Source organism: Artemia sp. Qi Xiang Cuo, chromosome 17, assembly GCF_049724085.1.
Source record: "Artemia sp. Qi Xiang Cuo chromosome 17, ASM4972408v1, whole genome shotgun sequence".
Taxonomy (NCBI): domain Eukaryota; kingdom Metazoa; phylum Arthropoda; class Branchiopoda; order Anostraca; family Artemiidae; genus Artemia; species Artemia sp. Qi Xiang Cuo.
In genome coordinates, this window is record NC_142810.1 from 20,179,698 (window position 1) to 20,207,451 (window position 27,754).

The window sequence follows — 27,754 nt, forward strand, 5'->3', positions numbered from 1 at the left end:
CTTTAGCGTAAAGAGCTAGGCGTCGAGGAGGGAGGCAATAGATATTGATGACAATACTAAACTAAATTAACCGTAATATTCCACATTATTGCTTAAAAATACCAAAACCATAGGTTAGGTTAGCCAATGTACGCACGCGTACATAGGCTAACCTAACCTATGGTTTTGGTATTTTTGTGCAATAATGTGGAATATTGTGGTTAAGTTAGTTTAGTATTGTCAACAATATCTATTGTCTTCCTACTCGACACCTAGCTCTTTACGCTAAAGTTCGTATTCTGTCCGTACCATCTCCTCGGAAAAAATCGGTAAAATTTATCCCTGAAAATTTCACGCCTGGAAACCCCCCTCCTCATGTAAAATTAATCCCCGTTCAAAATACTTCCAATCGGAGGTTTTTTATTTTCTTTGGTGAAAATAGATTTTGACTATAACTTTTTTCTTTTCATTGAGAAAATTCACATGAGAACTTGAACTTTTCTTCACTTCGTTATTAAAACTCAAAATAAAAGTGGAACCTTTTCTCTTTTCCGTGAAAACATTCCGATGAAAACTTGAGCTTTCCTTAACTTTTCTGAACGAATATAGAATTAAAGAAGAACTGTTTCTTCTCTTGGAGGAAAAATTCAGAATCGAAGTATATACGGTAAAATTTAGAACAGAACTTTACATTTTTCATCTCTTTGAGAAAAACCAGAACTGATCTGTAACTTATTTCTTTTTCATTGAGAAAATTCTGAAGAGAACTTGAACTTTTCTTCACTTCATTGAGAAAATTAAAATTAAAATTAAACTTTTTATTTTCATTGAAAATATACACAATCATAGTATAACTTTTCCTATCTTCTATGGAAAAGTTTAGAACAGAACTTTAAATTTTTTATGCCTTTTGAGAAATTAAGATCTGAAGTGGAAGCTTTTTTTGATTTTCTTTGGTAAAATACAGAATTGAGTTAATTTTTTCTCTTCTTTAAGAAAATTTAGAAGAGAACTTGAACATTTTGCACTTCTTCGAGAAAACTCAGAATTAAAGTGTAGCTCCTTATCGTCATGGTGAATATTCATGATCAAAGTATAAATTTTTATATCTTCTAAGAAAAATTTGGAAGAGAACGTTATATTTTTCATCTCTCTGAAAAAAATCGGAATTAAAATTACGAAAATTTAGAATTAAAATGAAACTTTTTATCTTCACGGAAAATATTCACAATCATAGCATAACTTTTCCTATCTTCTATGGAAAAATTTAGAACAGAACTTAAAATTTTTATGTCTTAGAGAAATTAAGAACTGAAGTGGAAGCTTTTTTCATTTTCTTTGGTAAATTTCAAAATTGTGCTAAATTTTTCTCTTCTTTAAGAAAATTCAGATTAGAACTTGAACATTTTGCACTTCTTTGAAAAAACTCAGAATTAAATTGTAGCTCCTTATCGTCATTGCGAATATTCACGATCAAAGTATACATTTTTCTATCTTCTACGAAAAATTTGGAACAGAACTTGAAGTTTTCTTCACTTCTTTGAGAATGTGTGTGTGTTTGTGTTTCTGTGTGTATGTGTTTGTTTGTGCTTGTTTTTTTTTGTGTGTGTGTGTTTGTTTGTGTGTTTGTTTGTGTATGTTTGTGTGTTTTTTTGTTTTTGTTTGTGTGTGTTTTTGTGTTTTTTTCTGTGTTTGTTTGTGTGTATGTTTGTGTATGTTTGTGTGTGTTTTTTTTTGTGTGTATGTGTGTGTTTGTGTGTGTGTGTGTGTGTGTTTGTGTTTGTGTGTGTGTGTTTGTGTGTGTATGTGTTTGTGTGTGTGTGTTTATGTTTGTGTGTGTATGTTTTAGTGTGTGTGTGTTTGTGTGTGTGTTTGTGTCTGTGTGTGCTTGTGTCTGTGTGTTTGTGTGTGTTTGTTTGTGTGTGTGTTTGTGCGTGTGTATGTTTGTGTTTGCAGGTGTGTGTTTGTGTGTGTGTGTGTTTGTGTGTGTGTGTTTGTCTGTGTGTGTGTGTGTTTGTGTGTGTTCGTGTGTGTGTGTGTGTGTGTTTGTGTGCTTGTGTTTGTGTGTTCGTGTGTTTGTGTGTATGTGTGTTTGTGTGTGTTTGTGTGTTTCTGTGTTTTTGAGTGTGTGTTTGTGTGTGTGTGTGTGTGTGTGTGTTTGTGTTTTTGTTTTTGTTTTTTTGGTTGTTTGTTTGTGTGTTTTTGTGTGTGTGTGTGTTTGTGTGTGTGTGTTTGTGTTTGTGTGTGTGTGTGTGTGTTTGTGTTTTTTTTTTGTTGTGTTTGTGTGGTCTTTGTTTTTTGTGTGTTTGTTTTTTTGTGTGTTTGTGTGTGTGTTTTGTGTGTGTTTGTGTGTGTGTTTTTTTTTTTGTGTTTGTGTGTGTTTGTTTGTGTGTTTTTGTGTTTGTATTTTTGTTTGTATGTCTGTGTGTTTGTGTTTGTGTGTGTGTTTTTCTTTGTGTTTGTCTGTGTTTTTTTGTGTGTGTGTGTGTTTGTGTGTTTGTGTGTGTGTGTTTGTGTTTGTGTATGTGTGGTTGTGTGTGTTTGTGTGTTTGTGTGTGTGTGTTTGTGTGTGTGTGTTTTTGTGTGTGTGTTTCTGTGTGTGTGTTTGTATGTTTTTTTGTTTGTTTTTTTTTTTTTGTTTTATTTATTTTTGGATTGTTTTTTTTTTTTTTTGTGTGTGTGTGTTAGTGTGTGTTTGTGTGTGACATGTTGAAGATGTTTCAAAGTTCATTTAAAAAAAAAAAAAATTTGAAATGTAAGAGTTGGTATATTTCAGTAGTGTTTCGTCGTGGTTTACCTTAACACTGTTACATTCTGAAGATGTTTCAAAGTTCATTTTGTATTTTTATTTTCGTTGAAATGTAAGAGTTGGAATATTTCAATAGTGTTTTGTCGTGGATTACCTTGTCACTCTTGCATTCTGAAAATGTTTAAAAGTTCAATTTGGATTTTTTTTTCGTTGATTTGCATGATTTGCAATATTTCATTAATTTTCTGTCGTGGATTATCTTGTCACTGTTAAACTCTCTTTATGTTTAAAAGTCCATTTTGGATTGTTTTTTTCATTTAAATGTTAGAGTTGGACTATTTCAGCAGTGTTTTGTCGTGGTTTACCTTGTCACTGTTACATTCTCTTGATGTTTCAGAGTTTTATTTGGATTTTTTTTTCGTTGAAATGTAAGAGTTGAAATATTTTAGTAGTGTTATGTCATGGTTTACCTTATCAATGTTACATTTTGAAGGTGTTTAAAAATTCATTTTGTATTTTTTTCGTTGAAATGTGAGAGTTGGAATATTTCATTAGTGTTTCGTTGTGGATTACCTTGTCACTGTTACATTCTGAAGATGTTTCAAAGTTCATTTTGGATTTTTTTTTTAGTTGAAATGTAAGAGTTGGAATATTTCAGTAGTGTTTTGTCGTGGTTAACTTTGTCACAGTTACATTCTGAAGATGTTTAGAAGTTCATTTTGTTTTTTTCTCTTTGTAAAACATTTAAACTTATTTTTTCCTCATGAAACTGCTAGCAAACTAGCGCGCAAAAAATATTCTGTTGTACTTGATAAAAAAAAAATAATGACCAGCATACACATTCCATTTTATTTCTTATTTCAAAGATATCAATGTAATGACGTTGGAAGGGGGCAAAAAGTTGGGGGGAGGGGTCCTTGGGGTTGGGGTAGGGGACCTTACAACACTGTTCAAATGGTAGTTGTGTATTATACCGAACACAGTTGAGAATCACCCAAATAAAAATATTACATAACATAGAATCAAAATAACCATGAAATAACATCAACATAACATAACAACAATAGTCATCAAACAACAATAACATAACACAACCACCATAACATAACATAACCATGAAACAATATCAACATAACAAAACAACAATAACCATCAATTAACATTAACATGACATAACCAACATAACATAGCATCAACATAACATAACCATGAAACAACATCAACATAACATAACAACATAACTTAACATCAAAATAACCATGAATCACTATCATCATAACATATCCATCAAACAACATAACATGACAAACATAAAATAACATCAACATAACATAACATCAACACAACATAACAACAATAACCATGAAACAACCTCAACATAACATATCAACAATAGCCATCAAACAACATTAACATAACATAACCAACAATAACCATATAACAACATCAACATAACATAACAACAATAGCCATAAAAACATTAACATAACATACCTTTAATTAACACAATGCTTGTCTTGTTGTATGGCGGGGGGGGGAGGACTGTCCGCTCTCTCTCATTGACAAAGTGAGGGAGTACTGACCGCTTCCTCTAATTAACACTATAAAGGAGTACTTTCTGCTCTCCTTCCTTGACAATGCAAGGGATTACTGACCGCTTGATCTAGATGAAACTATAAAGGAGTACTGCCTGCTTGTATGGTGGGGGTACTGTCCGCTCTTAACTGTTATGGCTACACTACTAACATTCCGTTTGTTAGGGTTTCGGTTACTATTGAGCCGAGTCGCTCCTTACTTACGGTTCGTTACTACGAACTGTTTGACTAAAAATCGGAAACCAGCAATTCTGAAATTTGGTGACAAATGATAAACTAGCAAAAGTCCTTCTTCGGCACCAGTGCTTCCCTATCCCAGAATTTTTTGGACTTTTTCAGAATTTCCCCTAAACAAAATTGAGTCCTCTGAATCTCCGCGTAAATTAAAATTTCCTAAATTAACAATCTGTGTTTCGTGTCAATGTTCTTGTATTTGTTTCTTAATTTTGGGAGAGATTTTGGGTAGCCTATATTTAATCTGGGGAATTGGGAAATATCCCAAAAAACTAAAAAAAAAAATAGATAGTGGAAGCACTGTGAGGCATCGCTAAAATTTGGATTAGCTATGATGGTCTAAACCCTACTGAATTATGGTTTACTTTGAGTTGAACTTAGAGCCTGGTGTAACAACTGAAATGACCCTAGAATATATTTTAGGTTATTGAGGCGGTAAAACTAGGGTTTATTGTGTTACTTATGTTACTAGGACTTATTAGAAGCATATCAATTCTATCTGACAAAAAAGTCTCATGAAAAATTTCGAACACGGGATTCATAAGAAATCTTATGTTTTCTTGTCTTAAAGAATACCAATCTTTTTAGTCATAATAAGTGGTTTATTCTCCACAGTTACCCATTGCGACTGTTAATTACCTTTCTTGGTCCGTATCTAAATAATTGTGCTGCTAGGTCTCAAGTGCTCTCTTGTGAAGTAGTTGAACTTTCCTTGTTTTTAATTTTGCATTCGTGAAACTTTCCTAAACTGTTTTCTTGTTCCAATTTACATTTTCCAGAACTAAAACTTTGCCAAGTGTATATATATTTTTATTTTTAGAACAAAAAAAAACCTAGCATACTTGTCTTTTTTCCTGTTTGTGAGAATTAATTTATAGAAACTTTTTCCACAAAATATTTTTTTCAGGGAAAGTAAAGAGCTACAATAAATCTAAGTTGAGAGGAAATTAAGCCAAATAATGATGCAAGTGTAGAACCATCATAAACCACTATCAGTAGATAAATGACACCCAACATAAACAGAAATTACAATAAATAATCTAGTTAAACTTAAAACAAACACAAGCTACAGCAGAAAGGAGTAGAGATAAGACGCCCTGTGTTTCGTGAAAATCAGAACGTCATTTGCGCTGTACTGAAAAAACTTCTTATGTCGAGATCTGAGATTTTGTTTGTCACGAAATAGAAAAAAAAGAAGAAAAAAATTCACATATTAACCAAGATTACCGAAAAGACGACATGATATGCCAATTCAGATGCAGTTTAAAATATATTAGTATTAATTTCTGAAATTGTCAGCAATTTTGTATTTATTACCGTTATAAAATAGAAAACGTCTAAAATATATTTTGTTTTCACAAAATATGTTTATAATTTCTGTTCGTTTTTTAATGACATTGTTTTTTTTTATTGGTAAATAAAAGAAAAATTTGGAAAAAAAAATCATTTTTTCCATTAAATGTTAAGATTTTGGCTTGCTATGGTTGATTTTTTACATTAAAGTTTGGTGATAGTTTTACTATAGAACTTTGGATGGATGGGTACGTAGAATATTATTAAAATTAATAGATTGAAAATTTACGTAATCTTTAGGTTTCTATAGGGTTGAAGCCGTTCTGACCATTATCATGTCATAATCCATTAATATAGACAAATGCTAATTAACCAGTCCCCTCAATAAAAAATTAATACCATCAGGAATTTCTGAGATATTGCAGGTAAATGCTATTTACAGCTTTGATTGTGCATAGTTTCTTTTGATTTTGTTCAATATCCCCACGAATACGAAGTGAAAGCCTTTGCTTCATACCATTAGCCATTCCTGAGATAATGCATGTCCTTTTGACCAACAGGAAGTACATAGTGTTTATTCATTCAGCTTAACGTTCCCCTCAACACACCCTCAAAGTTTCAGCTTAATGCCCTTAGACATGCCTAAGATATTGGATACGCCCTGCACATTCCTAAGATACGCCCTTTTTACAACCTGGAAGCACGTAGTTTGTTTGGATTTAGTATTGCAGATTTATTAGCATTGCAATATTTATTGCATGTACGAAATTTTAGCAATCTGGATGTACATAGGAAGATCCGATTTGACTCAACATCCCCCTCAACGATCATTGAAAGTTTCAGCTTAATATCCTCAACCTTTGCTGATGTATTGTAGATACGCCCTTATGATAGCCTGGAAAACAAAGTGTCTTTGATATGATGATGCCATTTGTAGTAGCAGTAAAATGAGTAGAAGTGGAAGTAGTTGTAATAATAGTTGTAGTAGTAATATATTGCCTTTTGGTTAGCTTAATATTCTCCTTAATGTTCTCTAAAAGTTTCATCTTATGGCTCTAAGCCGTTTCTGAGGTATTGATGATCCACCCATTTGGCAACCTGCTAATAAAAAGTATGTATTGATTTAGTTCATCCCTCTCAATATTCCCTGAATATTTAACTTTAACAGCCTTGTCCCTAGTATACAATTAATTGCATTAGCAGCAGAAGTATAATTAGTAGTAGTAGTAGAAGCAGTAGCAGTACCAGTAATAGCAGTAGTAGCAGTAGTAGTAGTAGTAGTAGTAATAGTATTATCATTAGTAGTAGTTGAAATAGCATGTACATGCTGCCATTTTATTGGTTCAACATTCCCCTCAACATGCCCGGAAAGTTTCAACTTAATATGCTAAGCCGTTCCAGAGGCATTGGTCAAACGCCTTTTTGACAACATGCAAGTACGTAGCCTGTTTTTATTTATTTCAACATCCCCCTCAACATAACCTGAAAGTTTTACCTTAATACTCTTACCCTGTTTGAAGACCCAGGACCAAAAGAGACTTTAGGCAGCACTATTGTGCTGCTAATGATAATAATGTGCCTGATATGGCTCACACTGCGTATAGGTACTATTCTTGAAACACTAATAATTATTTTAGACGAAATAATTCAACAGAGGACCATCTTAATTTTTCGGTTTGCTGGCAGCAATTAATGTCCAGTTCTTGCTTATCCTCAAAATAATGAGCAATATCCCTGATCCGATAGTTATTGCATCCAAGTAATTCCAGTCCAAGATCCAAGTACTTTCAGCCGCTCCTTTTCTGCCCCAGACTATATAACAGTAGGCTCTAGAGCTCCAATCTAAAGAGCGCTAACCTAAAATTGTTGGAGCAACAAAACACTTATGTAAGCAGTATTTAATCCAAATAGAAAAGCCAAGACATTCCGTTACTATAAGCAGACCCCTCCTTAATTCAGATGTTGAAACCACTGTCGGTGCCAGAGCAACAAATCAGACGGACGAGAATCGTGAGATTTTTCAAACTTTTTAGTCAGATATTCTATACTTCATAGTCGACTGAATTATTTTGGATCTGAGACAAATGTTTTGGGAAAATTCCGGTAACTCAAGGCTCAGAAGCCTTGGACCCAATCTCACCAAAATTCATGGATGTACGCATAATACAAGAGTTTGTACATGAAGTACCTGCACTATCATTCAACAAGTTCCCCTTTGAGTCAGAATTTCCGATCTTAGACAAAGATTCACAGAAGTTTCTCAGTAATTCAAAGTTTAGAAGCCTTTGAACAAAGCTCACCACAGTTCCTTGATGCCCGCCCTTTTAACTACCTCAAATGAAAGATTTTTATTCAACGCTTAAGAGAGTTAAACTGTATCTTCGAACAGCTTTGACTGATGAGTGACTTAACGATTTATCAGTCATTGTAACCCATCCACAAAAAGCATATAATACTGACTATAATATAGCCATCGAAGCCATCGTCTATTGTCTGTCCAAAATAAGGAAGTTAAATCCCTTTTATTTTGAAGCAATTTGGCGTACATAGTGGAAGATAGTATTTTTATGTAATCTATAGGCTACACATTGTGAGATAGTGGAAACTCCCCTAAGCAAAAATCACCTTCAAACTGATATTATAGGTTATTTCAGAAATTCAGGACACCCACTATGTGCTTAATTACATTTGGAGTTGGGCGTTCTCGCATAAGACTGCTCGTTTTAGGCTAATAATTATAAATCAGTTCTTTTCCTGAGTTACCTATAAAGTAAAATTCAGAATGCTAAGAATAGATTTTATTTCTGCTATGGAGAAAAATGTGGACTATACTTCAACTAAACAGCCAACAATAAAGAATGACTTTTCCCCAGTGCTTTGAGTCAACTGGAAACACTTGAAAATTGCAAATATCATTTTTGCCAGAATGAATTGTGTGTTGGTCTATTCTATTCCCACTGTGTCCATTCTTTGCTTTTTCAATCTGAAATGGGACAGTCTAGTTTCTACCTCGGAGACGTAGATCGGAATTCTCTTATGATACCAGCTAACTTTATTTACTGATAATCTAAGCATATTTGAAGTTTATGAGCTTTTTGAAGAGCACATCAGGCAAGCCGACAATTTCACTATAAGAAAATACCATTTACTGCGGACCCTGAGGTACAGCACACAGAATACTGAACCTACGAATTGCATAACAGTAAAATACAATAAGAAGAAAATGACAATTTGCAAAAATATTCAATTCAAAACTTCTCGAGGGGGGGGGGTTAGGCTAAGTGGGGTTTCTATTTTTTTTTTGTCACTCTTTTTTGTTTTCAAAGCAAAAAAAAACAACCAAAAACTAAACAAATACGCACTTTTAAGCATCAAATTTAATGCATCTGCTAAATTTCTAAATCACAAAGCAAAGTAAATCTATTGTAACTATTGAGGGTACAGTTCTAATTTACATTTGGAAATATTTTATATATTCTTGCAGGTTCTTTATGGTATTGTTTTTCTCGTTGGGTTCGTTGGAAATTCTTTAGTCATATATGTCGTGTTAAGATACAGCAAGATGCAAACAGTGACTAATTTTTATATCCTTAATTTGGCTATTGCTGACGTGACCTTCTTAGCTGGTAAGTGTGAACTTGTCTTTTCTGTTTTATTGATTTTAAATAAGACCTTGTAAAAATAAGTCAAGAATTACCAATACTATCAAAAACAGTATATTTATAGTATATTGCGGGAGATTATAACTCCTGTTAATCCACCTTCACATAAGAAAAATTATAACTAACCTTTTTACTGAAAACACATCACCTTGAATAACATGCGATATGGTCATTCTTATTATTATTATTTTTAGGTGAAACCTCAGAATTGTTGCAATACCAGTATTTGCTCGTTTTAAGTGTGGTCTTGATAAGGGGCAGTTGAAAATTCCTTCTTAAACTCAAAATGTTTCTAGAAAGACAGCTATTTATTTTTTCAAATTTCCTATTGTTATATGTTCCGCTTATTTAAAAATAAATAGTAGCTTACTACAACAGATAACTCGTCGCAGTTTCTCTCAAAATATTTCTTAGTCAATGTACTTCTGAGTCAAATTCAACGACCCGTGTGTTTCAGGTGTGTTATCCTTAAAGAATAAGGATAGAAATTAAAACTTTAGCATAAAGAACGAGGTTAATTCTCCCCCTGACAAATTCTATCCGTATAAATATCCCATTCCCACGAAAAATTTGGGTATATTTCGCCATAACAAGTACTGTTTGTGAACAAAGGGCAAAGTGCAAAGCTTATAGCCCTCAGGATTCATCGATTTTCATGTCATGCATCGTTGCTGGACCTTTCAAGTGTTTTAAATCAAATGGCTATCTCAAAATTTTGATCAGATGTCAATGTGAAAAAAAGGGGCTAATTGGCCTCTAATCTTTTTGGTTACTTAAAAAAGGCACGGAAACTTCTAGTTTCCCTTCGAATGAGTGTTCTCCCGATCTTCAGAAAGTATCGGCTTGATCAGACCACTTTTGGTAAAAAAAAACAAAAACAAAAAAAAACAAAAAAAAACAAATGAACACGCCCCCGTAATATTTCTTAAGGCAAAAAATACTGAATACCACACTTCTTAAATAGGAGCTTAAAACCTCTATAGTAGGGTTCTCTGATATTTGAATTTGGCTGTGTGATTTTCATTAAGATCGCGTGACCATTTTGGGGTGTTTTCCCCCTTTTTGTAAAATTAGACAAAATTTCGTAGGAATATAGCTTTTTATAAGTAAAAATAAACTTAAAGGATTTTACTTATTTGGAATCAGCATAAAAAGGACTATATTAAATTGCTTGAATCATATCTATACATAAAGAGGTCCGTCTCTGAAATCACCAGTCTTGATGTTGAAGTTATCTTATGTTTTGTTTAAACTTGTTGCAGCTTATCAAGCTTTCACGTTTTTTTGTGTGAAGGCTATTTATTGTCCTGCAAAAAACAAGAGATTTTTTTTTTTTTGTGAAGGATTGTTCACACACAATGAAAATCTTGCCCTTTTTTCTCAAAAATAAGCTAAAGCATGAGAAAACTTCCTCCATTGACCTCTTATCTACTGACAGGATTTGAAGAAGCATACTTAGTTAAGATAGTACAGATCTGGGACACTATGTGCCTCAGTATTCCCAGCTCAAAGACAACGTATGGTTTCTGCATATGTGAAGCCCTGTTTTTCATTCACACACGAAAAGTTTTGAAATTTATAAAGCTTCTAGAACAAGCTTTTCCAATGAAAAGCCTAAATACTGTGTTTTTACCCTCCCGCTAAATCATAAATTTAGCAGGAGCTCAATTTAAATCATAATTTTAAATTATAAATCATAAATTTATCCCTATTTGAACTTTTATTTATCGTAATAAATTTTGATAATAGCGTTCATTTTAGGGATGACGTTATATTCTTAAGAGTGAAATATACCGCCATTCAACGCTGTTCATCTCAAGTTTAGTCGTAAAATATAGAGATTTAAAAAAATTTTAAATTGATTGACCATCTCATAATTTTCCAGACGAAGAATGAATAATAAATTTGGTTTTCTTCAAAAGCTTATTCATTCCACAGATAGCTGATAGCCATAAAAAAAGAATAACCATTCCTATGTAGACTACTTCCATTTTTCTTTTCTTATGCAAAAATTGAATAATTCAAAATTTGAAATTCTTTTGCTAAATCTAAATAATCGCACTTTCCGTTATGTATCCAGAAAGTGATTAATATTCCAAAATGAACGGTTTTAGAAGAGAATTATAAGTATCAAACTCAGAAAATGTAGATTTTAAGAAATAGCAATGCTTCGATTTTTTATTCTTGCTATAGTTATATGTATATTTTATCCTTTTGTTAATGATGTACAGCTTCAAATTTAGTTAAATTATTTTAGACCATTTTCTGTGTATGATAATAAAAAATAAAAAAGTTTCCAAAAACAACAAAACAGAAAAAACAATAATCAAAACTTAAATCACTATCCTTTCTTTATATCACTTCTCTGATATATTAACCAATATGAAAGACTGTCTTTTTTATTGTTGTCAGTCAGATTCGGAGGAACTCAAGGGTATCAACCCAGTAAAATTCCCTATTAAACAAGAAAGTTTCTGGTACCCAGCTAGAAAGTGTGCCACATCTTTCATTCCTAAACTACATCTGGGACAAAAACAATCAACATCAGATGCTATTCTTTTTCAATCGAACATTTTATTTGTATGTTTTAATGGTTGACAATGTAATCGAATTTTTGGTAAAAACTTGAAATCTTGGTAAAAAACCTCTCATAAAATTGATGGTTTTTAGCCACTATATATCACTTAATCTTTCCCTGTGAACGGTGGGGTATAAATAAGGTCTAACTTTCAGGAAAATTTATTCAGAATATCACGCAATTTTGAAATTCAGATGAGCTTTTGCTGTCCCTGGAACAAGGTATCCCCCTGATTTCCTGTGAGAACTGCTAAATTAAACGCAGATAGGGTGGCTTCTGTCTCTCCTGTTAAATATTCTGAAGGGTATAACAATTGGCGGCCCTTATATTGAACCGGCTCCCAAATAAGTGAGCCTTACATATGAAAGTTGATATTTTAGATGAATTTATTTAGTCATCAGTGGTCATCCACCTGGTTTCACCTGACCTTCTTCAATCAATCAAATAGGGTAATTTAATATCGATCACGTTTTAGCATCAGAAAATCTGTCCTCAAACCAAGTGAAAGTCCTGTCTTGAACATACACGTCTGACCATTTTCCGATAACTGTCAACGTAAAATTTTCTGCTACTGCCCCAACAGCCAAGATTCCAGTCTGTTTTGTCAAAGAAGTAGGCTATGGGAGAAGACAGGCGCATTATCTTTCCAATCGATCTGTGATACAATCCTTCGCAAGATTAAGATCCCTTTCATTCTTTTAAAAAAAACTGCAGTTATTTCTCGTGACGATGCTCGTGTGCTTATGGACATTTATTGTGCTCTTATTTGCCATGCCATTAAATGCGGCATAAAAGCTGCTGTGCCGACAGTGAAAATCAGGAGTGGAACACGAATTCAAGGTTGATCCCGGAAGTCCGAACTGAAATCTTTCAGAAATCTAAGTTTTGGTTCCAAATCTGGCTTGATTGTGACAGACCCCGAACAGGCTGGGTAAACTGTGTCCGGAAACACACAAACCGTGTATTTACCAAAGCTTTAAACAAGCGCAGGAGCGATTGCATAACAAATTTTTCTGAAAGCGTTAACCATAATCCTAGTGCCCTTTAGAAACATGCCCTGCGACCCAAACGTTATGCTACGCCGGATTCTGTTCCTGGTGAAGATCTTTGGGAAGACCATTACCGCCGAGAGTTTGCACCTCCCCCCTCCAATCTTAGTGCAGAACATGCTGAAAAGCTTAACTGCAGTTTATAATGCCACACAAATAGTGATTTTGCTGCGACACAAAGTATGACTATCTCTGCTATAATGAAGTTGAAAAAGAAATTCAGTAAGGTTACTGATGGTATGTCCGGGGCCACTGTTGATTTTAGTAGTGATCTTCTGATTGACCACCTGAGCTTGCTATACCAAATGATATTCTCCTCTGGAATAGTGCCAAAATCTTTTTGCGAAGGTAAACTGATCCCCGTGTTAAAGCGAGGTAAACCTCCCCATCTTTACAGTTTGTGTAGACCCATTACTTTGTCGAATATTTTTTGTAAGTTATTTGATTTGCTAGCATGCGATGAAATTCGGTCAAAATGTTACGTTCCTTCGGAGCAATTTGGCTTTCAGAAGGGACTAGGGTGGGGTTATGCCCTGTCAGCTCTATGTGCTATAATTTTGAATGCTGATGCAGCTAGGGAATCTCTAGTTCTTGGTAGCCAAGATGTGCACCGTACATTTGATTCGCTCGTCCACGAATGTATTTTGTATTTGGCACATAAGAGGGGGGTCAACCCTTCAGTGATAGGATTGTATTGGGATTTAAATGGTAATTTTGTGGTCCGTATATATATTCCTGGTATGTATTATATTTATGTTGTCTTGCGGGTTTATAAGGGAGTGAGAGAGGGATCTATTGTTTCATCTGATTTTTTCAATAGTGCAATAATAGAGCCACAATCGCAAATTGAATGTTCATGCATAGTACGCGGTTTGAATCTAAGCCTAGTTTGTTATGCTGATGATGAGTTTATGCCTTGTCGGACCATTGCGCGCCTCGAGGAGGATTTTAAAATTTTAAATAATGAATACCAGAAAATTGGCCTTAATTTCAATGCATCTAAGTCTGAGATTGTTCTTTTTAATTGGAATGATTCGACTGATGTATCTATTAGACTTGGTGATATTACTGTTAAGCCAGTGTCTTCGTTAACTTATTTGGGCCTTCCTGTCGGGACGTCCGTGCGAGCTACCCGCTAGTAGGTAGCGGGTAGGTAACTCGCAACCCGCGAGCTACCTACCCGCTAGTTAGCCACCTGCAAAAGCATATTTCGGCGTCATATGGTAACATTGTGGCAAACAAACTCCGTTTTAATCGCATGATTTTAGCTAGGTTGTATATCGCGACCGCACTGCCGCATATTCTGTATATTGCACCTTTCTGGAGACTGCTTCATAAATCAGAAATTAAGCAGAGTCGGTCCTACTTCTTTCGTTATGCAAAGTGTCTATTGAGACTACGTTTTTGGACGCGTAACTCATAAATTAGCCTTCATTATAAAGTTACAGAACTGTGTCAGGCCGTTATAAAAACAGATTGACAATTTAAATGCAAGGCTGTCGCAGGAGTGGTCGTCCCTCCTGTGGCAGTAGTGTCGGTGTAGTGCTTTTAAGTATCTGTTCTGTATTGTTTTGTTTTTTGTTGTTTTTTCTCTTTTCTTTTTTTGTGTATTATGTTGTACTCCGTCTTCTTGCTTTTTTCGTAGTGACGGGTTAGAAAATAAATAAATCAATAAATAAAGGTTCAAGAATAATTTAAAAGTTTAAAAATAATACCAAACTGCCCTTCTTTATTTAGTTATCCGTACTGTGGGTGTCCTTGTCCAAAGAGCCTACATTTTTGTCACTGTCGTGTTTAATTAAAACAAAACTTTAAACCAGCTAAAAGTTCTACTATAGGCTGGTACATAGCATTTTGATGGGGGAGGTTCAAATTAACAATTTTTTAAATTTAAAAATAAGCTAATTAATGTGAAATGTATAAAACTTTGTCAGGATGTTATGAGTATCTAAGGTTTTAAGGGAAGGGAGGTCCAGCCCTAAGAGTTGCTAGTGTACCGTACGTGCTGAATAAAACATATTGAGGATCCCAAACAGATAGCGTACCTCAAGTTATACTAAGCAGCCAGAAAAAGTTTTTACAGATACATAGACCTTCCCTAAAATTCCGTCCAGGCTGTGGAAATCACTAATCTGGTTGTGTGGGCTTTTGTACTTTCAGTTACTTGTTTCGGAAATTTGGCTCACCTAAACTAATAAAAGTAGAAAACTGCCTAGCTACAAGACGTTTGTTACTGATAGATTTTATTATCATAAGTGGAAAGTAAGCAAAGTATTGAAAACATTAGAGGAAAAATTAATGAGACCTGAAATTGGATAAACAGCCGAGGATCTGGGAGATGCAGCCAGGCATCATAATGCTTAGATATTCTATTGACATGTTAGGGAATTGAAAATAGGTACGGTACTCAGTTTGGACTTGCCCTAATCAAACAGTTCGTGATAACGAACTATAAATAAGGATCGGCTCACAAAATAGTAAGAGGAACTTTAAAAAAAAAAGAATTTTGATAACAATAGATGCATCAATAGGATTGGCCTTTTATGCTGATTCCAAATATATAAATTCATTAAGTTTAATTTCACCCATCAAAAGCTACAAGCCTGAGCAAATTCGCCTGGCTATAAGAGGGAGGGGAGGGGGGATACACCCTAAAGTCAACCAATCTTATTGAAAATAAAAAATCAGATTTATCATATCAGATAACCCTACTGTAAGGTTTCAAGCTCCCATTTACAGAAATGTGGAATTTTGAATTTTTAAGTTGTAGAATTATGCATTTGGGGAAGTGGGAGAATTTTTCTTTGGTAGAAAGTGAATGGATTGTTACACCAAAGAGGGGAATTTCCTGGCATGATTATGATATATTATAATGTGATTTTCCACAGAAAAATCAAGCACCCTTCTGAAATACCAGCCTGGTATTGTATGCTACAGCATAATACTCCTATAACTGTATTTAAATATTCTTTTCCTCCTATTCTTCATGCTCACCGCCAACAGTGCAACAAATGTCCATTTGGTCAGTTGAGGAACCCGATGAGACATCAGTGTCAATATCTTCACTGGAAAGATCATCTTTCTTTTTCTTTTCCAGGTTTGGCTTGAGCGTCTTCTCTTTTTCTTTACCTTTTTTGTTCGCGAGTGCTTCTTTTTTCTCTTTCTCTCTTTTTTCAAGCACTCTAAAAGCCTCTATAGATGTTTTTAATTTGGATTCCCGAGCAACTCTCTGCTTACCAGACCTCCCGGATGCTGAGGCATCAAGAAAAGGGCGGCGTGCTGAGTCCAAGAGAGGTTCTTCCAATGATTTCACATGCGTATGATTTTTTTTTTTGAACTAACCAACACTGAAATGATAATCTGATCAGTTTGAGCATTCACTGTTATTCTTGAAACCTTTATTTATTGATTTATTTATTTTCTAACCCGTCACTACGAAAAAAGCAAGAAGACGGAGTACAACATAATCCACAAAAAAAAGAAAAGAGAAAAAAATAACAAAAAGATTATAAGCTGTGCCCTGTGGGCATATAAGGTTTTTTATAGAAAATGTTGTCTTAGAAACTTCGAAAAAGGCTCATTCAATTGGAAATTGAAAGGTTTAGTGCTCTTTTTAATTGGCTAGTCGAAAGTGATTAGAGGGCAACTAACCTCCCTCTCACGCCCACCATTTCCCCAAACACATCTAATAAAAATTTTCAGACAGCCAATTTTCCAACGTAGTCAAAAGTTCTGGATATTATGTCTTTGAGGATGATCAAACCCCCAACACCCCTCAGTGCAAGGGTTGTAAGTTATGCTCTGGGGGCATACAATATTTTTATAGAGCGTTGTAATACATACTTCGAAGGGCTAGTGCCCTTTTGAATAGTCAAAAGTGATTGGAGGAAAAATAACACCCCTCCCACGCCCACCATTTCCCCAAAAAATCCAATAAAAATTTTGAGATAGCCATTTTGTTCAACGTAGTTGAAAAGTCTGGAAATTATGTCTTTGAGGATTACACTCCCCCCACAGCCCTCAGCGTGAGGGATTTAAGTTATGCCCTGGGGGTATTTAAGGATTTATAAAAAGCGTTGTCGTAGAAACTTTAAAAAGGGCTCATTCGATTGGAAATTGACAGCGCTAGTACCCAATTTAATAGTCGAAAGTAATTGGAGGGCAACCAACACCCCTCTCAAGCCTACCATTTCCCCAAAACATCCAATCAAAATATTTAGATGGACATTTTGTTGAACGTAGTTGAAAGTTCTGGAAATTAGGTCTTTGCCAGCGTTGTCGTAGAAACTTCAAAATGAGCTCATTAAATGAGGAATTGAAAGGACTTATGCCCATATTCATAGCAAAACGCGACCGGAGGGTGAATGCCCCCCCCCCCATGCCCATCATTGCCCCAAACACTTCCGATAAACATTTTGATACATTAATTTTGTTGAACGTGTTTGAAGGGTCCGGAAATTATGTTTTTGAGTATGACAACCCCCAAGAGCCCATCATTTCCCCCAAAATTTCCGATCAACATTTTGTGATGGCCATTTTGTTCAACGTAGTTGAAAGGTCCGAAAATTATGTCTTTGAGGATAACAAGACTCTCCCCATAGCCGTCATGACAAGGGTCGTAAGTTATGCCCTTGCGGCATATAGCGTTTGTATAGAAAGTTTTGTTGTAGAAGCTTCAAAAAGGGCTTATTCGATTGGAAATTGAGAGGATTAGTGCATTTTCTATTAGTCAAAAGTGATCAGTGGGCAAATGTCTCCCTCCATGCCTATTATTTCCCCAAACATTTCCAATCAAAATTTTGATATAGCCATTTTGTCAAGCCTATCAGAAAGGTCTGGAAATTATGTCTATGAGGATAACAAAATCCGCAAAGCTCTAAGGGCTAGGATTTTAAGTTGTGCCCTGGGGACATATAGGGTTTTTATAGAAAGTCTGGTCACATAAATTTCAAAGGGGGCTCAATGGATTGGTAACCAGACGCTCTAGCGCTCTTTTTAAGAGTCAAAATGATCAAAGGGCAGCTACCCTCTCACCCCTACACACACATCATATTGTCCCAAACTGCGTCTAATAGAAGTTTTGAGACAGCCATTCTATTCAAAATAGTCTAAATAACAAGCCTTTTGGGTTGAAGCAAAGCCCAGAGATTAGGGGCATGGGTTGTAAGTTATGCCCAGGGGGTATTAAAGGTTTTATGGAAGGGATGGTTGTTTTACTTCAAGAAGAGGCTCAGTATTTCCTCTTTGAAAAAAACAATTATAGGCAGCGCAATCGCGCTGCCTAAGTAAAGAACGATGTTGGCACAATGTACTATTTATTTTTTATTTTTTCCATACCAGGGCACTTCGTATCAAAGGAGTTGCCGTAGAAACTTCGAAAAGGGCTCATTCGATTGGAAATTGGAATGGCTTGTGCCCTTTTTAATAGTCGAAAGTGATTGGAAGGCAGCTAAGACCCCTTCTAGGCCCACCATTTCCCAAAACACATCCAATCAAAATTTTGAGATAACCATTTTGTTCAGCGTAGTTGATTTCCAGATATAAATTATGTTTTTGAGGAAGACACTCCCCCACTAACCTTAGGCCAAGGGTTTTAAGTTATGCCCTGGGGGCATATAAGAACGATGTTGGTACAATGTATTATTTATTATTTTTCCTTTAGACCAGGGCTTTTCGTATCGAAGAGGTTGTCGTAGTAACTTCGAAAAGGGCCCATTCAATTGGAAATTGGAGTGGCTTGTGCCCTTTTCAATAGTCAAAAGTGATTGGAAGACAACTAACACCCCTTATATGCCCATCATTTCCCCAAACACATCAAATCAAAATTTTTAGATAGCCATTTTGTTCAGCGTAGTTGATTTTCAGATATAAGTTTTGTTTTTGAGGAGGATACTCCCCCACAGCCCTCTGGGCTAGGGTTTTAAGTTATGCCCTGGGGGCATATAAGGTTATTATAGAAAGCGTTGTCGTAGAAACTTCAAAAAAAGGCTCATTCGATTGGAAATTCAAAGGGCTAGTGCCCTTTTTAATAGTCGAAAGGGATTGGAGGGCGACTAACCCCACTCTCACGCCCAACTTTTCCCCAAACACATCCAATCAAAATTTGAGATAACTATTTTGTTCAACATAGTTGATAGTTCTGGAAATTAGGTCTTTGAGGTTGACAACCCCCCCCCTCAAAGCCCTCAGGACAAGGGTTGTAAGTTATGTCCTGGGGGTATGTAAGCTTTTTGTAGAAAATTTTGTCGTAGAAACTTCAAAAAGGGCGCATTTGATTGGAAATTAAAATGGCTAGTGACCTTTTTAATAGTCAAAAGTAATTGGAAGGCAGCTAACACCCCTTCCACACCCACTATTTTCCCAAACACATCCCATCAAAATTTTGCGATAGCCATTTTGTTCCACACAGTTGAAAGTTCTTGAAATTATACCTTTGAGCAGGACACACCCCCCACAGTCTTCAGGGCAAGGGTTATAAGTTATGCCCTGGGGGCATATAAGTTTTTCTTGAAATCTTTGTCGTACAAACTTGAAAAAGGGCTCATTCGATTAGAAATTCAAAGGGCTAGTGCCCTTTTTAATAATCAAAAGTGATTTGAGGGCAACTAACCCCCATCTCACGCTCAATTTTTTTCCAAACACATCCAATCAAAATTTTTAGATAGCCATTTTATTCAACGTAGTTGAAAGTCTCGGAAATTAGATCTTTAAGGATGACAACCCTTCCCCCCACAGACCACAGGGCAAGGGTTTTAAGTTATGTCCAGGGGGCACATAAGGTTTTTATAGAAAGCGATGTTGTAGAAACTAAAGAAAGGGTTCATTAAATTGGAAATTGAAAGGGCTAGTGCGCTTTTTAATAGTCGAAAGTGATTGAAGGGTAACTTACCCCCAAACACATCCAAAATTGGGAAGGCATAGGGGCTCAAAACCTTTATGTCTTCCCAAAGCCAGAACATAATTTGCACTTTACTGAAAAAAAAACAAATGAATGTGCATTGTCTGTTTAATGTACATATACTGATATTTAGTAATCAAAATGAATATATTATCTAATTTATGGAAGTTATAAAAGTAAAAACATTTGTATTTTTTCAGTAAAGTGCAAATTTTGTTCTGACCTTGGGAAGGCATAGGGGTTTTGAGCCGCCCAGCTCATCTTAATTTCTGCTTGTTTTGAGTTTGACTCGGTTATTTATTGTAATTTCTGTTCGTGTTCGGTTTCATTTATTCATCGATGCTGATTTTTGGTAGTTTCACGCTTGGTAGATTATTTTATTATGTGTTTGCTCATTTTTGGTTTAATGGAATTCTTTACTTTCTTTGAAAAACTTATTTTGTGGAAAAAGTTTTTTTTAATTAATGTCAATATAAAACGAACAGATATTAATAAAAAACTTTATGCACAAAATAAGTTTTTCAAAAAGAAGTAAAGAACTCCATTAAACCAAAAATGAACAAAATTATAATCAAATAATCTACCAAGCATACAACTACCACAAATCAGTATCAATAAATAAATGAAACCCAAAACAAACAGAAATTAAAATAAATCAAACTGAAAACGAGCAGAAATTAATCTGGGTAGGGTTCTAAACCCTATGATTTCTAAGAGCCAGAATATAATTTGTACTTCACTGAAAAAAATTCTTTTAAATATTTTCACTTATAACTTTAAGAAAACAAAAATTAATTAAGAATAATTTTTTTGAGTAAAGTACAAATTTACTGAAACTGGATAAAGTGTAGATAGGAAGGGTTTGTGTGGAGGAGGAACGTGCACAGCCCTACCTTCTAAATAATAATGAAAGTGTTCAGGGCGAGTTTGTCAGACTCTTATGTAACTATTGACTAGAATTTATTTCTCCTTTATAACGCTTGTCATGCAAAGGAAATCAAAAGCAATAGTGTCGCCATTTCAACTTTAAGAACTTTCCGTTGAAATAAGCTCCATAGAAAATACTAATGTAGTTAACTTTCTATTGAGTGTAATTAGTCTTAATTATCGCCAATAGTAAGGAGAGGGTTGGATAAATTTGAACCATTAGTTTCACTTTTATAGAGCGTTCTTTAATTTAAGGCCACTTAGAATATATATTCCAAATTTCCTCGTATATTTGTAATTCTATTATTTTATTAGCCAGTAGCAATAAACAGCTAAGAAACCATTGTTGTTGGGGCAATAGGAGGTATTTGGCTCAGAAGTGGTGGCGATAGTTCTTAGCTAATTTTGTAATCAAATCTTCTTTTCTAAAGAGGATTTCGTTTTTCAGTAGAGAAAATTAAATTAGAACCTAATTGGAATTATAAACATGTTACAAACGAGGATAAAGAATAAAAACATATCAATTATCGAAACTGATGAGGAGACTTGAAAAATTTGAACTGGTGCCTTATCAGTTAGGTGAGTAAAAAAAAGTCCCCGAACTGAGACTTTTCCCTTAGCTTATTAGAATTTGAGAAGCTGCTCCATTAATTTCCACTCTTTTCCTACAAAGAGTGGAAACGGAACACAAGGATTAAAACCAACTAATTTGTAACATAATTTATGTTCATTTTAATTAAACTATTTTTTTTAACTTGGGGTTTGTTGCCTTTTAATACTGTATCCAGAGTTACCCTAAATATATATAGGGTTTCATCCCCTCAACCAACTCTCTTTACACCAAGGTTTCATTTTCAGACTGTTTGCTGTAATGGGCTATTAATAGAGAGTAACTCAGACCGATAGCAACCGAAACTCTAAAAGAGGAATTTGATCGCGGTAATACATTATAAGAATCGGCTTTTTATGCCGTTTCCCAATACTTTTAAAAGTTCATTAAGTTTAGAGGTTCCCCATAAAATTTACGAGCCCGGGAAAATTCAGTTCATTTTCTAAAAGGGGGACACATCCCTAATAGTCAAGTGACCTTAATGAAAATCAGACCATTAGTTTTACAATATTAGAAAACTCTAAAGGTTTCAAGCTTCTATGTACAAAAATGGGGAGTTTTGCGACCCCGCCCCCCGGAACAAAGACAAAGCATGTATGTTTACTGGTCTTTCTGTTTGTGTGTGTGTGTTTTTGTTTTTGTTTTACTATAATGAAATATCGAACCGAAGTTCCTAGAATGTCGAAAGAGGGTTCATTTAAATGAAAATTAAAGCTGTAGTATTTTATTAAGTAACCAAAATGATTTTGCCACAGTAAAGTTGCATTTTTTGCCATTTTGCGGAACCAAACTACAATTTTGTACCAAAGAAGAATAAGTTGCTATCGGTTAGAAACTATGAGATATATAAGCAATTTAAAAGTATCAAAAACTATTCATTGAGCTTTCAAGTTGCAGAAAAAGGGAATGCCACTCAGTGGCGCATTTGTTCCTGAAAAGTCATGTAGTCCATACAAAATAAACGGTTAATCTGGACATTTATTTTAATGCTTGATTTAGTTAAGTTGATTCAATGAATTTTCGACGTAATATCTGTAAATTAGTAATTTTTTCCCGAGACCAGACCATGCTGCCTTTCTATGACGAACAAATAAACGTTCGAATGGGGATAAGTCCATTTATTAGGCAGTGAAAACATATACAAGAGTACATAAAGACTTTCGTATCTGTTTTTGCTGTCTAATAAATAGAATTATCCCCATTTGAACGTTTATTCGCTTTTTCACTAAATTTTTCATGAAACTATGTCTAGTGATGTTTAACTGCGCAACAACTATTATAAAAGAGGGGCTGCGAGTCATTGTGTTGGCCAAGAAGGGGGGACCCCTAAAATAGTGCATTTTAGTGTCCAAACTGTCTAGTTTTCCATAATTCTTGATAGATATAGAGAAAAGTGTGTGTGTTTGGGGGTAGGGGTAGAAGTTGATCTTGGATATCCCTTTATTTAGACGTCAAATTGTGCATCAACTATTTGAACAACTTTAGAAAGAACTAATAAATTAAACTAAATATTTGATGCATAATAATATGAATTGCTGAAAGCTCAACAGTTCAAAATTTTACTATAATTTAATGTTTATTTTCAATATTAGTACAAAAGAAAGTACTTTTATTAAAATTGGTTTTAAGTAAAGCGTCAATGACGCATAGGATCTTATACTTTACAGTGAGAGAAGGAGGCGATACCAAAACTTTTGTTTGTAGTGATTTTTTTTCTGTGCTACCTTTATTTTCATATGGAATTTAAGGTTCTACCATTTTAAGATACGTTCCTTTATTCACGGAATCATATATTATATGTTTGTTTGCATTGATTGTTTATTTAATTTCTGTTCATTTTAAGTTTGATTTATATTTCAATAGCAAAATATTTTTTTCGTTTACGCTTGATTTTCATATTCAATCTAAGCATTACAATGATCTATTTATTCATTTATATTATTACGTGTTGTATGCTTTTTGCTATGATTGTTCATTTAATTTCTGTTCGTTTATGGTTTCATTTATTCTTTAATAGTAATTTCTGGTTGTGTTGAGTTTGAATTTTAAAAGGTATTTGTATCTGCTGAGCTTGAGTTTAAAATGGCCTTTACTTTTCTTTGAAAAACTTATTTTTCGGTTTTTTTTTTAATTAATTACCACAAAAAGTCAATTGTGGGCACTATTAGCACGAATGCTCCTTGCTCACAATTCGTTATCCCAAACTGTTAAGTAGCAGTGACTGCTATAAATGAAAATGAGATAGAAATTGATTCATATGGATACAGAGAAACATTTTTACCAGCATTTAGGGCTTTGGGCATCGGTACTTAAAACCAGATAAGTACACTTTTAAGCGTTCGGAAAAATAACAATATTCAAATAATCTATTTACATTATCTCTTTGTTTGCTGAATTGCTTTCCACAATCCTACTTTCTCTTTACTTTTCATCGAGTATAAAAGAAACTTTTCTTGTACTATATATCCCAGAAAACATTTCTCTCATGGGTTTACGGCAGCCAGTCAGCCATAACTTATCCTTAATACTTTTCAAAAGCATTATCTTGGGAAAGAAAAGAAATTCCCTTTACAATTTTAGATATGTTTGACTCCTAGGTGCATTAGGGAATGGACCCTTTTCCCCTTAAGGTTATTGATAGCCTTTTAGGTGACGAAAAAGGGATTAAGAACTAGTTTCAAAAGTTACAAGATAAGGTGCTTTTTATGAAAGTTAAGTTGCAAGAACATTACCCTAATTTTAAGCATCGTTGACTGAGGGATTTGTCTGTAAAGAATATGTACTGGCATCAGTTGTAGTTTTGGTGATCCTGGATAAAATCATAAGGTTTTATGGAAAAAAAAAAACAAGAAATATCATTATAACCTTTGTCAACTGAATCCTATTGACAAATGCGAATTTATGGTGATGATAACTTCCACACTATATCGCTTTTGTATTCGATAAAGAACTTTGGTAGATAGACTACAGAATTTCAGAGAAAACCATTCATGGGTCATTTTTTTAGTCTTGGATGCAAGAGGACCCAATATGGTTTGCTTGGACCGATTTCCGCGATGAATTTCTGCTGAACCGCAATTTAGTTTTGATAAGACCCTGTATAAACTACATCCGCTGTTCCACTATCGTTACTCAAATCTTAATTATCTGACACTGGTCATAGTCAACAATTGATTTGAATAAAATACAGACTGATACAAAAACAAAATATGAACAGCATAACGCATAATAATATTGAACAGAGTATGGATAAATATTAAAAACAAAGGGAGATTAATAAGATTGTTGATATTAGTGCTTCTATTGCTTAACATTTTCTTGCTATGAAAGTCTACCAAAGAAAAGTCTGTTTGGAAAGACCGTTTGGAAAAAAACGGTCTGTTGGAAAAAAGTACCAAAGTCTGCTAAATAAGACTCGCCAGTGTTGACTTATCTGTTCAGCAGTAATGGAAATACCTTTCATTCGCTTACAATTAGGCTGTCGAGCTGTGCCTGACACCTTACTGAGTAGATTACAACTTTTTCTCCATTTTAAACCAAATTTAAAACAGGAAAGACTGGGGATAGTATATTCTTAACATTTATAGTTTTTGTCTTATTTTAAAAAATTCAAGTCATAGAAACTGAGTTAAATACAAAAATGGATCTAAATGCTTTCATGTGGACGTAATCCTACGTGACTTAGCACAATTATCGGGAATAACTTCATGACGGCACACACATGGGTGTTACATAATGACAGCACACACGTGGATGTTAAGTAATGACAGCACACACGTGGGTGTTACGTAATGACAGCGAGCGGGTGGGTGTACGTAATGGTAGCGCACAACATCATTGTTACATAATACTTTTTTAGATTTCATTTTCTTTCAAGACGTTTTTTCATCGAGACGTTCAGGGTTTTTCTCTTTCAAGGCGTTTTTTTTCTTTCAAGACCTTTTTTTCCTTTCTTTAGTTCTTACGTAACAGGGAATGTTTATGGATGACACATTCTCACGTCACATGTCTCTTTGAAGCCCGTAGGGGATCCCAGCTGTTAACTCTGGAGGACATACATGCGGGGTTGTTACATAATACTTTTTGAGATTTCATTTTCTTTCAAGGCATTTTTCTCAGAGGATATTATATTCTAATGATTTCTGTCCCCATTAGGACTCGAAAGGACCATTTCAATCCATTGAAGCTATGCCTTAACCGAGTGGACCATGAAACCTCTTCAAATACTTTGTTTCGAGGAATACATTGTAGGAACTAACCAATTCCAAGCAATAAGAACCCCTATGTTCCAATCGATTAAATGATTTCCTCATCAGAGCAAAAGCACTCCCACTCCTATTGGCTTTTACATTATTAAATACACTTGTCACTTTTCCACACTAATGTGATCTAGACATGTTAATTTAAGTAGCAGGTGTTTGGTAGTTTTGGTTTTAGATATTCCATTGCGTAAATGTTTGCGTATTGAAGTTATATCCTAGATCAATAAATCTGAAAGGACACAGAATTTTGTAAATACAAAGTTTATTGAAAAAAAACACTATAAAATAAGGAAATCATAGAAAAAGTAATTAAAATCACCATAAACGTAAAAAAAACATAAAAAGGCCTATAAAGGATAACAAACGCTATAAATCATGAAATAATAGAAAAAGCACTTAAAAACACAACAAACGAAAAACGAAACTTTTATAAAAGAATAAAATATAAACAAAAACCTGCCTGAACTAAAGAGAGATGGGGGTCCTAGCATTCATTTCCAGCGGAGGGGGATCAGCATTAGAGGTATTTTAAGCCATATTATAAGGTATTTCTGAAGGGATTTTAATGGAAATACCATTTTTCTTTGTCTGCGTGTTAGATTCCAGCCCCCCATACCATCAAAAACTTAATTTAACACCTCTCAGCTTAACTTTAAACTGTAGAAAATGTTAGTCCAAGCAATTAACGCCACCGTGACAATATGCCTCTCTGATCCAATTTCCAAATCTGGCTCCGGTTGCGTCAGTTATGGATTCCCCTATTCTATCCCCGATTCCACAATTCTGGTTCAGCCAATTCCACTGGAAGTTCCTCAAATTCCAATATTTGTACGCGGCTGCCTCCATGGTAATCTATGACTGGCAAATGGCACTCTTCTGGTGAATATTATCGCGCTTAATGGTTTTTCGAGCTTTTTCCCCATAAAAACAACTTTATAAACTAAAAAGATCAGTGTTTTTTGTTTGAATACATGAAACTTGCCATTTTATTGTTATATTGCAATATTCCGCGCCACTTCCTAGGGATGCTCCTGACGCTCCCGTTACGTCAGTTTCGAACTCGTCACTTCAGCCCCCGATTCAACAAATCTGATTCCGCCAATATCACCCCAGGTTCGCCAATTCTAAGATTTTGTATGCAGCTGCCTTCGTAGTAGTCTATCACTGACAAATGACACACCTTTGGTGCACATCTTCAGGTTTAAGGTTTTTTTCAAGCTTTACCCCCACAAAAATAACTTTATAAACCAAGAATGACCAGTGTTTCTTTTTTGAACATCGGAAACTTGCTATTTTATTGATATATTGCAACGTTCCATGCCAATTTGTAGTCTAAGACACTCAATGGCCTCAATACTTTTTCAACACTTTGAAAAAAAGTTGGTCTTGAACGCAAAATACTTGCAAAAACACAAAAATTATTCTTACGTCATAAAAAATACTTCTTATAGAATATAAAAATGTTCAAATATAATCTAAAATAATTCCTACAAAAGAAAATATTATTCTAACAATATATAAAAATTCTTCACACAATTGTAAAGTAGTTCTAACAGAATGAAAATTGGTTAGTACAGAACACAAAATACTTGCTACAAAGTATATAAATCTTAACATAACCCCAAATACTTCTTATAGAATGCGAAAAAGTTCATTCATAATACAAATAATTCCATTAAAACAGAAATAACTCTTACAAATACAGAAATACTTTACACAATTCTAAATGATTCTAAAAGAATGAAAAACTATTGGTCTTGAACACAAAATACTTCCTACTAAACACAAAATTCTAACACCATCCCAAATACTTCTTCTAGCATACAAAACCATCAAACATAATCCAAAATCATTTCTAAAAAAAACAAAAAAATATTATTATAAAATACAAAAATAATTTGCACAATTCTAAAATATT

At 34.4% G+C, this 27,754-nt stretch overlaps 1 protein-coding gene across 1 annotated transcript in view; it reads left to right on the forward strand.

Annotated features, from left to right (window-relative positions):
* The window catches only part of LOC148941992 (somatostatin receptor type 2-like), a 272,171-nt gene that overhangs the window by 48,688 nt on the left and 195,729 nt on the right, over positions 1 to 27,754 (forward strand). The window contains exon 3 of the mRNA XM_089103544.1: positions 9,335 to 9,476. Coding sequence (XP_088959670.1) covers positions 9,335 to 9,476 — 142 coding nt within the window. The remainder of the gene's footprint in view (positions 1 to 9,334; positions 9,477 to 27,754) is intronic.